This window comes from Podarcis raffonei, chromosome 15 (assembly GCF_027172205.1).
Source record: "Podarcis raffonei isolate rPodRaf1 chromosome 15, rPodRaf1.pri, whole genome shotgun sequence".
Classification (NCBI taxonomy): Eukaryota; Metazoa; Chordata; class Lepidosauria; order Squamata; family Lacertidae; genus Podarcis; species Podarcis raffonei.
Genome location: NC_070616.1, coordinates 36,141,646 through 36,156,030, shown reverse-complemented (window position 1 = coordinate 36,156,030; position 14,385 = coordinate 36,141,646). Strand labels below are relative to the sequence as shown.

The 14,385-nt window shown below is 42.7% G+C and overlaps 1 protein-coding gene across 1 annotated transcript in view; it reads left to right on the top strand.

The window, feature by feature from the left end:
• The window catches only part of KCNU1 (potassium calcium-activated channel subfamily U member 1), an 83,897-nt gene that overhangs the window by 46,475 nt on the left and 23,037 nt on the right, over window positions 1–14,385 (top strand). The window contains exon 20 of the mRNA XM_053366841.1: window positions 12,160–12,259. Coding sequence (XP_053222816.1) covers window positions 12,160–12,259 — 100 coding nt within the window. The remainder of the gene's footprint in view (window positions 1–12,159; window positions 12,260–14,385) is intronic.

The window sequence follows — 14,385 nt, the reverse complement described above, 5'->3', positions numbered from 1 at the left end:
GGACAAAATCATGTCATGTCATGTGACATCCCCCCTACCAGTGCCTACCAAACTACCTCTAATTATCCCCCACCACAAGCATTCATTAAATGCTAATATGTTTTTGATCTCTGAACCATTAAACACTTTCTCTTTGTTCCAGGGATAATTATAATGTTGTGGGATAATCTTTTAATGGCTTTCAGGAAACTTAACCCTGGGATGAATTCCTCCACTCAAATTCCACAGGTGGCATTTAACTAAGCCTTATTCAGAGTATACGCACCAGCACGACAAAGTTGGGTCCATTAATTTCAACAGGTCTATGTTGAGTAAAACTTAGTTGACTATTACCCCTTGTGTATCTTCAAGCTGTTTCTTGCACTGCTAGGACAAAATCTTATTTGGTTATAGGAAGTTTTTCTTCTAGGAAAAAGGTGCCAGTACTTGCCATGAAGTTGTTCCAGTAAGTGCCACACTTTTAACCACTGTTCCTCCCCCCCCCGGGGGGGGGTACTCCAGGGTCCGCTGTGCTGGCACCTTTTCCCCCCAGATGTTTGGTTACTCTCCTTTTGGTGAAGCCATCAAGTCTCAAATTTCATTTTGGTTACATTTACAATCTGGGCAGAGGAGGGGTCATTTGCTAATTAAGATCAGCTTTTGCCAACCTGGTGCCCTACAGATGTCTTGGACTATGACCATGCTGGTAAGGCTGATGAGAGCCATAGCCCAAAACTTCCAGAAGCCACCAGATTGGGGGAGGCTGCATAAAATAGTAATCATACAAAGCTGGCTACAGCCGCACACACTGATTTCTATCTTGAGTTTTTAAAAACCCAAAATCTTTTAACCAAACCAAACTGTTTTGTTTTTAAATGGGAAAAAACCACACCTAGGTTAGAAAAAGTACACTTGTGTTCCATCTTAATTGAAACTTATCTAACACCTGGATAATTGCTCATAAATACCTGTTGAGTTGCCAAGGTACAGTTATAGCATGTCAGTCTCTAATAAATTTCCAGGACCTCAGATCTCACCCTTTGATGCTACCCATCAAATCCTGGTCCAAAGGCAAGGCAGGGGGTGTCGGTGGAAGGGTGGGGAGAGAGAGAGAAAGTAATAATACTACGCACTCCTGCATTCACTTAATCTGGGAGAATGCATTGCACTCTTTATGAATGCGTAGGAGAGGCTGTGCAGGAGTCTGCAGAAAGGTCACTGATATTTTTGGAGCGATAAATCACGAAAGGGGGGGAAAGATTTGCATTTTGGCTGTATAACATTCAGGGACGGATTAGAGAGAGAGAAGGGAGAATTCTTTGAAGTAATATTTCTCCGCTGACTTGTTTTATTAGCTCCCTTTTAACATGTTACATTATTGCTTATAGAATTTCATTTACTTGGATTGGCAGCTTGATAAATATGTCTATTGGCGATGATTTGGATTGCTCTGGGCATTAATATTATTAAAACCTGTCACAAGGAAATGTCTGAAAGATGACTTACTGTAAAGATTACAGCACAAAATAAATCACACAGTGGTATTTGTTACCGTTTATGGCCTCTTGGAGCCGAGTCAATCCCTTTTTATGTTGCATTATTTTTCAAGTTTTTATAGCTTTACATTATATATCGCTGTCAGAAATGAACAGATGGGGTGTCAAACATGAGCTTTCTGAATAATTCCCACCCTCGGGTTATTTGTGTGAAGGACAAGTGTAAAACTCTGTTCTCCAGGAAAGGGAGACAGGCAGGGGTGGGTGAATGTGTTGTTACATTAAAGAAAGCTTCCCCTCCGCCTCTCCCCCCCCCCCGTCAGCTGGGACAGGGTGGTTTTAACTTCTGACCTCACCTGGCTTTTCCTCCACAGCAGAGCTTCTTGGGAAATCCAAGCTGCCTGCTTTTTTTGCTGGAGGAAAATCTTCATTGCAAGCAAAACAGGCCAGAAGGCAACACCTGGCACATCAGAAACTGGGGTTTGCCACTTCCCCACCCCTCTTTCTTTCTGGGACGGAATCTGTCTGCCAAATCATGACTGCCATTTGTAGTGCAGCCGATATGATCAAATGTGCCACTGGCTCTTTTCTCTGATGCATGTAGGAAGGGTGCTAATGGTGCCCCTTCTTCCATAATTTGTTTTGTGTAAGGAGAGGAGTAGCACAAGCCTCAGGCTCCTTCAGCCATGCAGTAGACTTAGCCTTAGCTCAGTTAGCTGTGCTTTTTTGCTTAGCCTTTTTCCATTGCTGTTGTTTGCCTTGCCTTGCCTTGCTTTGCTTCAGTCAGAAAGAGCCGCAGGACTCCTTCCTCTTAACCTCTGCTTCTTCTGCCATTTATATGTCTCTCTGCAGCCACTAGGAATGGGCAAAATCTGTCAATTTTGGTTTCTCTCAGGTTCTTGTCCCCCCCCCCTCCCAATCTTAAATTCAGTCATCCACATTTCAACATCAGTTTGGATTTATTTTTTTTAAAGTCCCTGCGTTTATCAACATTTCTCCTAATAGGCACATGGTTTTATGTGCACTTTTGCCTAATAAACACATTTTTACAAAGCAATCTTATAATGCATTTTAATGTTTAATGCATTTATAATGCCTTTTTAATGTTATCCTGGATGATACCTGCACACTTCACCCAAGGTAAATGCATTTTTGTACACATTATATGGCTAGCGTACGGCACTGCAAAATTCAGAGAAGTGCTGGTTTCAAAGGATGGTTGTGTCCAACTAAGTTCTGCTTAGAGCAGACACACTGGAATTTATGGACCTTAAATAGTCATGTCCCTTAACTTCGCTGGGTGTACCCTAAGTAAGACTAGCATTTGATACAACCCAAAGCCTGTTCAAATTATGTTGAAAGTTGCACTGATGGCCTCTGGATTATACCATGGATTTGGCAAACGTGGTTTAACACCCCTGCCCCGCCCCCCCAAATTAAGACCACAGAATCCATTGCATGTTGATTCCGACAATTGTATGGATTTCCATGACTTTCAGCCTGTAGGGTTATATATGTACATGGGAACACCTTCTATTTCTATGTTCTGCCTTAGCATACAATGAGAAGTTTAGAAAACAAAGCAATGGGGTGGGGAAAGGAATGTGATGTGATGTAGGGCATGCAAGAGGCTCACATGTAACTTCAAAGCCCATATATAGCAATATAGGGGAGCTCAACAACTAAATATCTAGGTAGGATCTCTCCAACAAGTAATCACGTGCTGTGGATAAACTGGTTATCTGAACCCACCCTGCCTCCTCCAAGTGCATAAAGATGAGTTGGCTAATTGGTTTTGCCCTGTGAACCTGTGCAAACCTGTCTATTTATAATCTGGCCAGCTCCTTATTCTGTGCTAAGGACATGGAGAATGGCTCAACCTCCTGGCAGTGCACACTTTATATTTTAATTACCCACACTAATTTCTAACATTTACACATATACCATAAATCACATCATAATGATCCTTATTTAATTGCTGGACTGGGAACTCGAGTTAAACAGGTATGAAGGGGATTAATAAGGAGATCCAGGCTCCAAGGATTGCAGCTGGCTGCATTCTCGATTTAGATTGGGAGAACAAAACATAAAGCCTTTAGGTAGGACCAAATTTTGAACCCTTTAGTTCAAGATTAGCAGTTTAGTCTGGACAATTGCACAACTCTCAATTTTATTCCTCTTTTAAAGCACAGAGTCTTATCCTCCCACATGTAGAAAGGGGCTTTAGCCTCCTTATTACATTAATAGTTCAATGAAAAGTGGTAAAAGGTAAAAGGCTGCTGTCGCATTCAGGTGCTCACATATGTGACTGACATAGTTGGGCACCTTTCAATAGGGACTCTACCACAAGTGCCGGGAGCCCCATTCCTCCCTCCTTTGTCATTTGACCTCTCCAGGGGCAAAATCAGTAAGATAAATGAGTTCCCCTTGTTCCCCCCACCCTCTCTATTTATCTCTCAATCTCTGGGCTCAACCACACGTCTGCTTGTCCAATGCCTGGGAAGAAAAGTGTGGACATGGATCTCTCTCTCTCTCCTTCTCGTTCTCTCTGAACTGGAGCCATCTGAGCCTAGAGGAAGAGGCCAGTGAATAGGGAACTGCAACAAATCTGAGGAGGGAGAGGACAGGGGGAGGGGGAGGTTCCACTGAGAACAGCTTCTCCAAGCTGCCCCCCCAACCACCCAACCCCTGTAATGAGCACTATCCACCACCCTGTTGACAAGCAAATTTTTAATTAAATTAACCTACTAACTAGCCGTGCAAATACATAGAGAAGCTGTCAGAAATGTCTCATAAATGACATGCTGTCAGTAGAGATGACTTGATGTCACCCTCTCTCCTTTCTGAAATAGGTAAATATCTAGGGTTTAGGGTTGCCATATTTCAAAAAGTAAAAACGAAGACAACCCCAGAAGTCATCGAGCTTTTTTAAGGAAGCCGCCAAAGTTGTTGAGCTTTTCTTTACAAACCCGCCAAAAACCCCACAATTTGACTTCCCTAAAATCCAGGACAAAGCGCCGCCTTTTGGTAATTCCTCTTGGACCTCAATTCTGCCTTTGAAATCCTGGTAATGTCTGGGAAAATCTAGATGCACGGTAGCCCTATTAGTGTTGCCATATTTTAAAAAGTGAAAATCCGGACATTTCAGCGATTTTTTTGCCGGACACTGTTTCCAACTGCTGTATTCTGGATATGCCCAGGAAATTCCAGATGTATGTCAGCCCCATAAATATCCACACTGCAACATTGCTGCTTCCCTCTTCATTGTCTGCCTTTTCTTCTTGTGCCCAGGCTCCCCACCCACTCACATTGTCCCTGGCTATCATTTGTATTCCAATTACATACATAATACATACATAATTTTATTTGTATTCCACCTTCCCATAGTTAAAATCATGCTCAAAGCAGCTTACAGCATGAATAAAATACATAATTACACTCATAACAAAAGTAATCATCAACAATAAATAAAACATAGAAAGTACACAACCAAATCAAACTAAAATAATTATAGAAATAATGTCAAAAACAGCAACACTCTTCCCCACACAAGAAACACCCCTAAACAATGCTTTGGCCCAAGAGTCTTTTCAGCAGCCTCAATTTTGTAGCTGGAGTCAGTCAAGGCCGGGTGGAGAAAGAGCAGCAAGGCAGGGAGCAGGTCTTGCAAGACTCAAGCCAGGATGGATTCAGGCCCATAGTGTTTATTGCACAGTCTGCCACATCCCTTGCACCCTTCTCATCTCTTATTAGAGCAACAGAAATTTTCTACCAACTCCACCCTCTCTCTCTCTCTTTCTTTTCCTCCTTTTCAGTATTAATCCCAATTAGCTTGCATAGTTTCTGTGCTACATCACAGTGTCACAGTCTTTGCCCCTATAAAAATAATACACAACCTGCACCTAGTTTTTGCAAATCAGGGATGGGGAACCTATAGCCAACCAGATAAGAGCGGATTCCCTGGTGGGTCAGAGGGGCAGCAAGAGCTTCCCATCTGTGGCATCGCTGCCACATAACAGAAGGGAGGGAGACAAGGTAATGGAGGTTGGAGCCCTGTGGTGGTTCTGGTAGGAGTGTTAGATTGGTTCTGCAAGTGCACCCTTGCAGCCCCAAACTTGTTTTGTCATACCTCTCCCAGTATGTGGTAGCGACACTGCTGGCAAGAGAGCTTTGTCGTGGCTCCATGGCTCTGGTGAGCTGCTCCTGGCTCCAGTTGTTGGGGCTGATGGGGTTGAAATTCTGCAACATCCAGAAGGAAGGAAGGTACGCAACCCACCAATAAACGGTAGAGAATAGCCCCAAGACTACTGATATCAATCCCTTCCTTTGAGCTCCCATGTCATCACGAACACTGCAAGAGGGAATGTCTTGGTTGTCTTTAGTGTGAAAGAGAAAGGAAGTCATGATAAGCTTAAGGGGCTGTTGCTGTAGCTCACCCAAGGCAGATAGAAGCATATGGTCTTCACTAGGATTCAGTCTTGCTACAAAGAGGCAGTGTTGATTTGGTGGTTATAATCACTAGTAGATTATTGCAGCTGGTTTTGTGATTGATTTTACCTGTCCACAGAGGCTTTTTGCTGATTAGGGGTTGGAATGCTCTAAATAATTATCCTTTTTCAATTACAAACAGCGCCTTTATATATGTGCTAATTTATTAAGTTTCGCACAGTGGGTAGCAAAACACTTTGCTGAGTTGTTCTAAATCAAGTGGCATTAATTTGTGGCAATGGTGAGAAGCGGCAGCAAAGGCAATGGATTTTTTAAAAAACCACAAACAAACCCTAGTACTGAAGTGACAAGGGAAACTTCTTTAGCCTTAGGTAAAGAGGATTTCCACACATTCACTTCCCCTACATGCTGTTCTGAAAAGTAGTGATGAGGTGGGATTGAGAGCCCATATAACATATATGTTGGGCAGAACTGGGATACCCATGTTCAAACTCCTGTTTTGTTGTGAAGTTCATTGGTGGAACAGTTAGTCTTCCTCAGCCTAACCTGTCCTACAGTATCCTTGTATAGATAGAATAAGGAGAGATGGTAATATTCAACCCTGACCTCCTGTAAGCAAAAGTTTATGATAAATAACAGGGCATCAGAGAGCCACCAAATGCAAACAAGGAGTGGGCCCTCTGAACCATTCATCATTGTAGAAGAGAGGGTTTTGTGATGGTTTTTCACCCTACTGCTCCTCCCCAAAGTTCACCATCCTCTGTACAACATGCAGTAATGTTTATAGATCTCTGTTGTTCCGTTATTTCTATTTATTTTATTATTTGTTCAATTTGCCAGTCACTTTATCTTGCCCACGGCAATCCAAAGCGAATAACAACCAAACAAACATACAAGAATCCCCACATAGACACATTGAAACCAAGAGGAAAGAGAACTACATTAAAAACTTCTCACCCGCTTCTGAAAGGAAACAGATTGTTAAAGGTCAAAGGCCTGAAAGTTTTTGCCTAGTGTCCTTGAGGTATTGTGGTCCTGTCCTGAGCTGGTCAAACCCAGCACTTTGAATTTGGCTCAGAAACTATTTGGCAGCCTGTGAAGTTGGGCCACCATTGGCATTATATGCTCAAATCATCTTGCCCTGGTGAGCAAGCAGGCTGCTGAATTCTGCACAAGCTGAAGTTTCTGAACCATCTTCAGAAACAGCCTCACATATAAGACAGTAGTATAACCTAGAGTTTATCAGAACATACACAACGAAAATTTGGCTATTCCTGTCCAGAGGTGCAGCTGGGCTTGCCGGTGCTGCTGCTCCTTGATGTTTCTGCCTTTTCACTTGCTCCTTCTGAGCAGTGTTAAGAGCAGGGATGAGCAATAAATTCAGTATTTTAATGTAAAGCTAATGTTTCACACAGTGAAACAGTATGTGAACTGAAACATAACCATCTTTTGAATTTCGCACTTCTCTGAATTTTGCAATGTGGTTCTCCAAATAGCTAATGTAAATAAAAATCCAGAGGAGGTGCCTAAAAATGGATCCATTCTTGAAAATAACAAGCAGAAAGAGAGTAAATTAGTGAAAATGTCTGGAAAAACTATCAGTTTAAGGAGAAATGCATGTTAAAATTCTGACAGGATTTTTTTTTAGGGGGATGGGAATCACAAACTGATGGGAAACTACAAAAAAAAAACTGATCTTAGGAGCAGAATAATGAGAAAATAAGAAAAACTGAAATCAACAGATTTGCCAATCCCTAGTCAAGAGTCAGGGAAATGGAGGAGTCTCCTGCACTAGCTTTGCCATAACTTTGTGGGCAACTGTGTGGATTTTGTCCCAAGAGAGGAAGAAAGTGAATGGTCACGCCTTGCCCAAGGACCCCTTAAACCTGGAGCTGGCACTGCTTGGTAGAAGGCAGTTTCCCAGCTTCCTATTTTAAGAGCTAGATTTCAAAGACAATCTTAGGCTTTAACAAAACCAGATCCAGGCTTGTGAAATTTCCTTGGAAGACCAGGCCATCAGTTATCCCCTTGTGCCCTGTATTCTGCTAAGCCTACCTTCTTCCTGCTTCATTTTCCTGGAGATCCTCAGTGCAGATACTGGGGAATCACCAGAATGATTCACTGCTCTCCCAAGAAAAGTAGATTCCTGAAAATCTCACATCATTTGCTGAGAATATGGCAGAAGGGAACATTAGTTAAGACACAGAGAGATAGATGAGCATTCTCCCCCTCCCCGCCCCCCGCAATGATATCTGGAGAAGGATGCCTTTTTGATGAAGTGTGCTTCAAGCAGTCTTGCCTTTTTATTTCCCTACCCAGGGCTCTGACAGGTGTTTCCTTCGGGGCATAGATGCTTCCTATAACATTTTGAGTGAAGGGAGATATCATCTGTGACAGCTTGTGTACATAGATCATGGTTTTATGATGATGGAAAAGTGTGCACTGATTGATTTGCTGAGCTGGGCTGAGTTAAAAGAGCTTGCAACAAGATATCTTCCCTCTTGCCAAAACACAATTTAATCACCACCTGACCGATCCATCATCCAGGCAGGAGGGAGGAGGTTTCAAATGCTGGGGAGGTGCCATATGACTAATGGACAGAAATGTCTATTCTTGGCATGGAAGGGCTGAGATACACTGCTAACATATTCTCCCATATTATCCACTAGTATCTGATATTCAGGGAAGGGCTGTAGCTCAGTTGTAGAGTCTCTGCTCTACATGCAGACTGTTCACCTAGCCTCGCATTTCCTGTTCTGGTTGGCAGCAGCCCTCACGTTTCTCAAGCTGAAAATGAGTTGGGAAATTTGGAGTGGCCATCTGAGCATCCTGTCAGCTATGGGTACAATACAATCTACTACTGAGCGATGGACAAGGGCCATCGTTCAGTTGTAGGGCACCTGCTTTGTGTGTAGAAATTCCCAGTTTCAATCCTCCACACCTCCAGATAGGTCTAGGATGTCCCTTGCCTGAAACCCTGGAGAGCTGCTACCCATCAGTGTAAACAATGGTCTGACTCAACATAAGGCAGCTTTGTATGTGTTTCCCTTTAAAGAAGCTTATTTGAAATGACAAAGAACATGCCCCTCTACTGTGTTTTGCTTTTTGCTTTGTAAACTTGAACCCAGACACACATTCTAGCACCAGCTATTCATTAATGGCTGGAAGGGTATTTGGCAAAGAGCTGTCATTAATTTCTGGTGCCGTTAAGGGCTCAGCTTGTATAACTCTGAGCTGGTTTCACGATGAAAGGGCATTTGTAAACCCTGGAAATCATTTAAGGCAACAAGGCACTCTGTGTATCTGCATGCCCTCTTCTAGAAATGAAACATGCAGCCTCAGCCCTATGCATATTTATTTAGAACGGAGCTTCACAATGATAAATGAAATGATTACCTGAAATGTTTACTTTCAGCTAAACATGGATAGGATTGCAACCATAACCCCATTCAGGCTTTCAAATAAACACATTTGGACTGAAACTGGGGAGAGGGGGCACATGTGCTGAGTGTACTGGTTTAACCCCCCCTCCAATATTTGTACTTTGAGTAGAAAGGTCTGAATGGGTCTTGTAAGTGCTTACACTCCTTCCTGTGATCAGGAAACCAGGGTTCTTGACCACAAGGAAACTTGTAAGTGTGTTTAGCCAAATGTGTTTACACACTCCCATCAGACCTTCTGGGAAAGGTGCAGCGGACACGCTCGGGAATATTTGGGGCGTGGCTGACATGCATGGGCCCATTTCTCCTTCCAGGTTTAAGCCCTTTGTTTGTTCTTTTGAATGCTTGAATTATAGCTCTTAGGAAATATTAGGTCATGATATTTGTCCATCTAGCCCAGCACTTTCTTCTTGGACTGAAAGCAGTTCTCAAGTTCTTTGGCAGAGGGGTTTCAAGGAACCTGCTACCAAAGGATGGACAAATCCGTCAATTACAGTTTCTCCCAGTTTCTTGTATTTCCCATTGTAAATTCTGTTATCCACATATCCACATCAGTTTCAACCCATTTATTTTTTTAAAAGAGCCCTCATGAAAATTCATCAACATTTCAGAGTGCATTCCCCGTAATGTGCAAATTTTGGTATGCTGTTTTGTCCAATACACACTTTTTGCGCTTAGTTTCCCCCATCATAATGCATTTTTTTGCATGCTATTTTCACAGATATATTCATTTTGATGCTCACTTTCCCATAATATATATACAGTGGTATCTTGGAAGTCGAACAGAATCTGTTCCGGAAGTCCATTCGACTTCCAAAACGTCTGGAAACCAAAGTGCAGCTTCTGATTTCCAAATATATGTACAGTGGAGTTTCCTGCAGCCAATTGGAAGCCGCGTCAGACATTTGGGTTCCAAAGAACGTTTGCAAACCAGAGCACTCACTTCCGGGTTTGCGGTGTTCAGGAGCCAAAATGTTTGACTCACAAGGTGTTAGGGATCCAAGGTGTTAGGGACTGTATTTCAGTACACATTAATTGATTAGAAAATTCCATCATGAAATATAGAGAGCTGCAAATTTCAACAGATAAGCTACATTTTGGTTCCCATATTTCATCAGAAAGTGCAAAGTAGATAGGTTTGCCTTGCAGTGTGAACTGAACTAAATGCCTCCTGTATCCCTACTGCTACCTGATCCTTTTAAACTGGAGGTGATTGGGATTGAAACAGTGCCCTTTTGGGCAGTGGTCCATTACTAAATATTACTGGAGGGGCATTATTTCTCCCAGTTCTGCCTCATATTTGCTTCAGCCACTCCACCCAAGTGGCGCTTGCCACATGTTCAGTCCCTCTCCTGCATGACATTTGAAGTATAGAAAAAATTTCCCTTGTTTTGCACAACACCCTGTTTGCCACTTCATTGACAAAGCAAAGAGAAGCCTTTTGTTTCACCCAAGCAATTGGCATCCCATTGGTTTATTTCTGAAGGTTCTCAGATAGCAGAACTTAGTGGGGAACTCAGACCCTGGAGAGCTGCTGCTACTAAGATAGTTGGACCAGTCTGTACTTATGCTGGTTTGTCATGCAATAGCTTGGTCAAACACTGAGATACTGGAATGGGATCCAGTCTAAACCACTGAGCCTCTTGGGCTTGCTGATCTTTGGGTCAGCGGTTCGAATTTACATGATGGGGTGAGCTCCCATTGCTTTGTCCCAGCTTCTGCCAACCTAGCAGTTTGAAAGCACACCAGTGCAAGTTTCTAAATAGGTACCACTGTGGTCGGAATGTTTCCATGCTTTCTGCAACTCGTCATGGTGTCCCGTTCTGCCAGAAGCGGTTTAGTCCTGCTGCCCACATGACCCGGAAAGCTGTCTGTGGACAAACACTGGCTCCCTCAGCCTGAAAGCGATATGAGCGCCACACCCCATAGTCACCTTTGACTGGACTTAATCCGTCCAGGGGTCCTTTACCCTTTTACCTTTTTTACCAGTTCAGCCACTACATCTGTTTTCCAAGGAAGCGAGTAAGATGGAGGAAAATACAAGATACAATCCAACATGTTATTTCCCTAGAACAGCTCTGAGTTGTGATTATCCCATTTATCAATGAAGCTGCTTTTCTGGAGAAGTCCTTATGGATGAGGTCAATGTGATGTTAGCCAGATCACATTTCTTTCCTAGAGCATCACCCTTAGTGGCATCAATATGATTTGCTGGACCCATTGCCTTGCACCCTGCTGCCTACTTGCAAAAGTAAACACCGATATGCACATAATGTGTACATGTTTTTGGTCATTTTGAAACCTGCAGCTGCTTTCTTGGATGAGTGGAAGGCTCAAAAATAAATCAGGGACCACAGACAAGCAACACCGTGTCTGTCAGACAGCATGTCAACACTTTAACCATAATTGTTGGAGGGATGCAACAACATGCTCTTCTGATGGTTCTTGCAGCAAACATTTCTAGATGAAATTATCCTGCTTTCCTTTCTCTAGATGCTGTTCTGGGGTTCTCCAGCAGATTTGGGGGAGGCATGCCCAGGGCAACACATGGGGAGAAAGGGGAAAGCCCCATTGTGCCAGTAGGATCCTGTTGAGCCCTTCCTCCTTTACCTTCTCCTCCCTCTTTCTCCCCTTTTGCCCATTTCCAGATAGTAAGCCCTTTGGGTGGAAAGAACGGAGCCTTCACATTCTTTGCACAGTGTCATGTACATACAGTAGATGGTGCCATGTTGCTGATGTTGCTATTGCTAATATTATTACATCATCTGTTATTTTGTCCCTTTTTATTCATCCAGACCTTCAGAAATCTTGGATGATGAACACGAAAAAACCACTCTAGACTCTTCAGGAATGTTCCATTGGTGTAAAGCTGTTCCTTTTGACAAGGCCCTCTTGGTAGGTGCACGATATGTAGGGTGGGTGTTAGCTTATTAACTTGTTTCTAGCCAGCTGCCTGTGCCAGTAACACCTGCATGGCATGCACAGATTTGGAAAGGGAAGCTGGAGGCAGCCTCATGTTGGGGAAAAGCTTTGCTTGCCAAATAAGAGTTATTAATGCAGTTCCTAAGGCACCATGTTGAGCCCCAAGTGTGATGGGGTTGCCTGGGGAAAACACCTCCTCATTGTTGGACTTGTTGGACTCTGGCGGGCAGGCAGCAATAAGCATTGGTAGCACCCTCAGCCATACTCTGAGTGCATAGGAACAGGGGAAGCTACCTTATTACCACATCAGATCATTGGTCCATGTAGCTCAGTGTTGTCTACACTGATTTGCAGTGGCTCTCCAGCATTTTTTTAAAAAATGCTCTCTTCCAACCCTATCTGGAAATGCAAAGGATTGAACCTTTTGCATGCAAAGCAGGTGTTCTACCACTGAGCCAGGCCCCTTCTCCAATATCTAGCTGGGGAGCTAGATCAGCCTTTCTCAACCTGTGGGTCCCCGGATGTTGTTGAACTACAACTCCCATCACCCCTAGCTAGCAAGGCCAGAGCTCAGGGATGATGGGAGTTGTAGTCCAACAACATCTGGGGACCCACAGGTTGAGAACCGCTGAGCTAGATTAAGCCAACATTTAAATTTCCAACAATGCTCCTAAACGACTTTACATCTTGGGTATTGTTGGAAATTAAAATAGCACTTACACCTAGCTGTCAGGTATCATTCAGCACACTGGGCTGGATCTACCTATTTATTTATTAACTATCAGGATTTGTATTCCGCTTAATCACCAAAAACATCTAAGAGGTTTACATAAAAGAATATAAAATATTTATTAAAGAATACTGAGAAAATCAAACCTTCAATAAGCTGACCTAAAATTTAGCAAAATGTAATTAAGGTCAGTTTTTTTAAAAGCACAATAAAAATAAGATTGCATGTTAAAATTACATGCCTGGCTTAGCAGGTACTGGAAACAACATAGCAAAGGTGCCTGCCTATTCATTTCTTCTCCATGATTTTAAAAACAAGAGAATTTTTTTAACCAACTGACAGTCAGAATCCAGCAGCATGACAATAGTTATCATTTAAAAAACTCAGAGAAATTGGAAAGACCATGCAGTCATATCATCAAGCACAGTGGTACTTTGGTTTACAACTGCTTTGGATTACAACTGCTTTGGATTACAACCATGTCAAACCTGGAAGTGTGTGTCCCTTTTTTTTTGGATTACAACCCATTTTTTCTATATTACAACCAATTTTGGGGGGGAGGCCTCATTGGCGAAAGCGTGCTTTAGGTTTACAACCGGACCTCCTGAATGGATTATGGTTGTAAACCAAGGTACCCCTGTACTAAGTTGCACATCTTCCCAAGCATGTTGCAATGTCTGCAAAGATAGCATCAGTTCCTAACACATATTCATGGGCCCACTGGAGATGGGAGGTATATGAAGATTTGTTTTATGTGTTGCTTTGGGTAATACTTCAGTCTTCTCCAGATTAATGAAATACAACACAAAAGGTAATCTTGAGTACAACCAGTTTTCTCAAGGCACAAATGCCTGTTGTTAACACAGAGGACATCCAATAAAGGGGAGGGATCAGGAAGGAAGTGGAAGCACCATCAAACTACCCATGCACAGTACTCTGTACAAATTTTGAAATTTAAAGAAGAACATGTGAGAATTCCTAAATCACTGGTTTCATTTCAGAAACAAAACTAGTCAATTTTGGAAATGAACTAAAGTGGGATTTTTTTTTTGTTTTTTAGAAGCATCCTTAGCCCTTCTTCTGTGTCCCTCCTCTCCCCCCACATCTTTTCCCCCCACCCCAACCTCACAATGCCTATGATAACAATGTCTCACACCGAATGTAGCTGACATGTAGAAACGAGTCTATGAATTGAAAACAGAGACGTTATAGGTACCTTTGTTATTCATGAAAATCTTTTAATAAAAAATAAATTAAAAAAAGAAGAGGAATCCTTAGTTCAGGTCAGAAACTGTCTGTTCAAATGATTTCTACCACACTTACAATGTGTGCTTCTCTTCCCCTCCCCCGGACGCCAACTGCCTTTCCC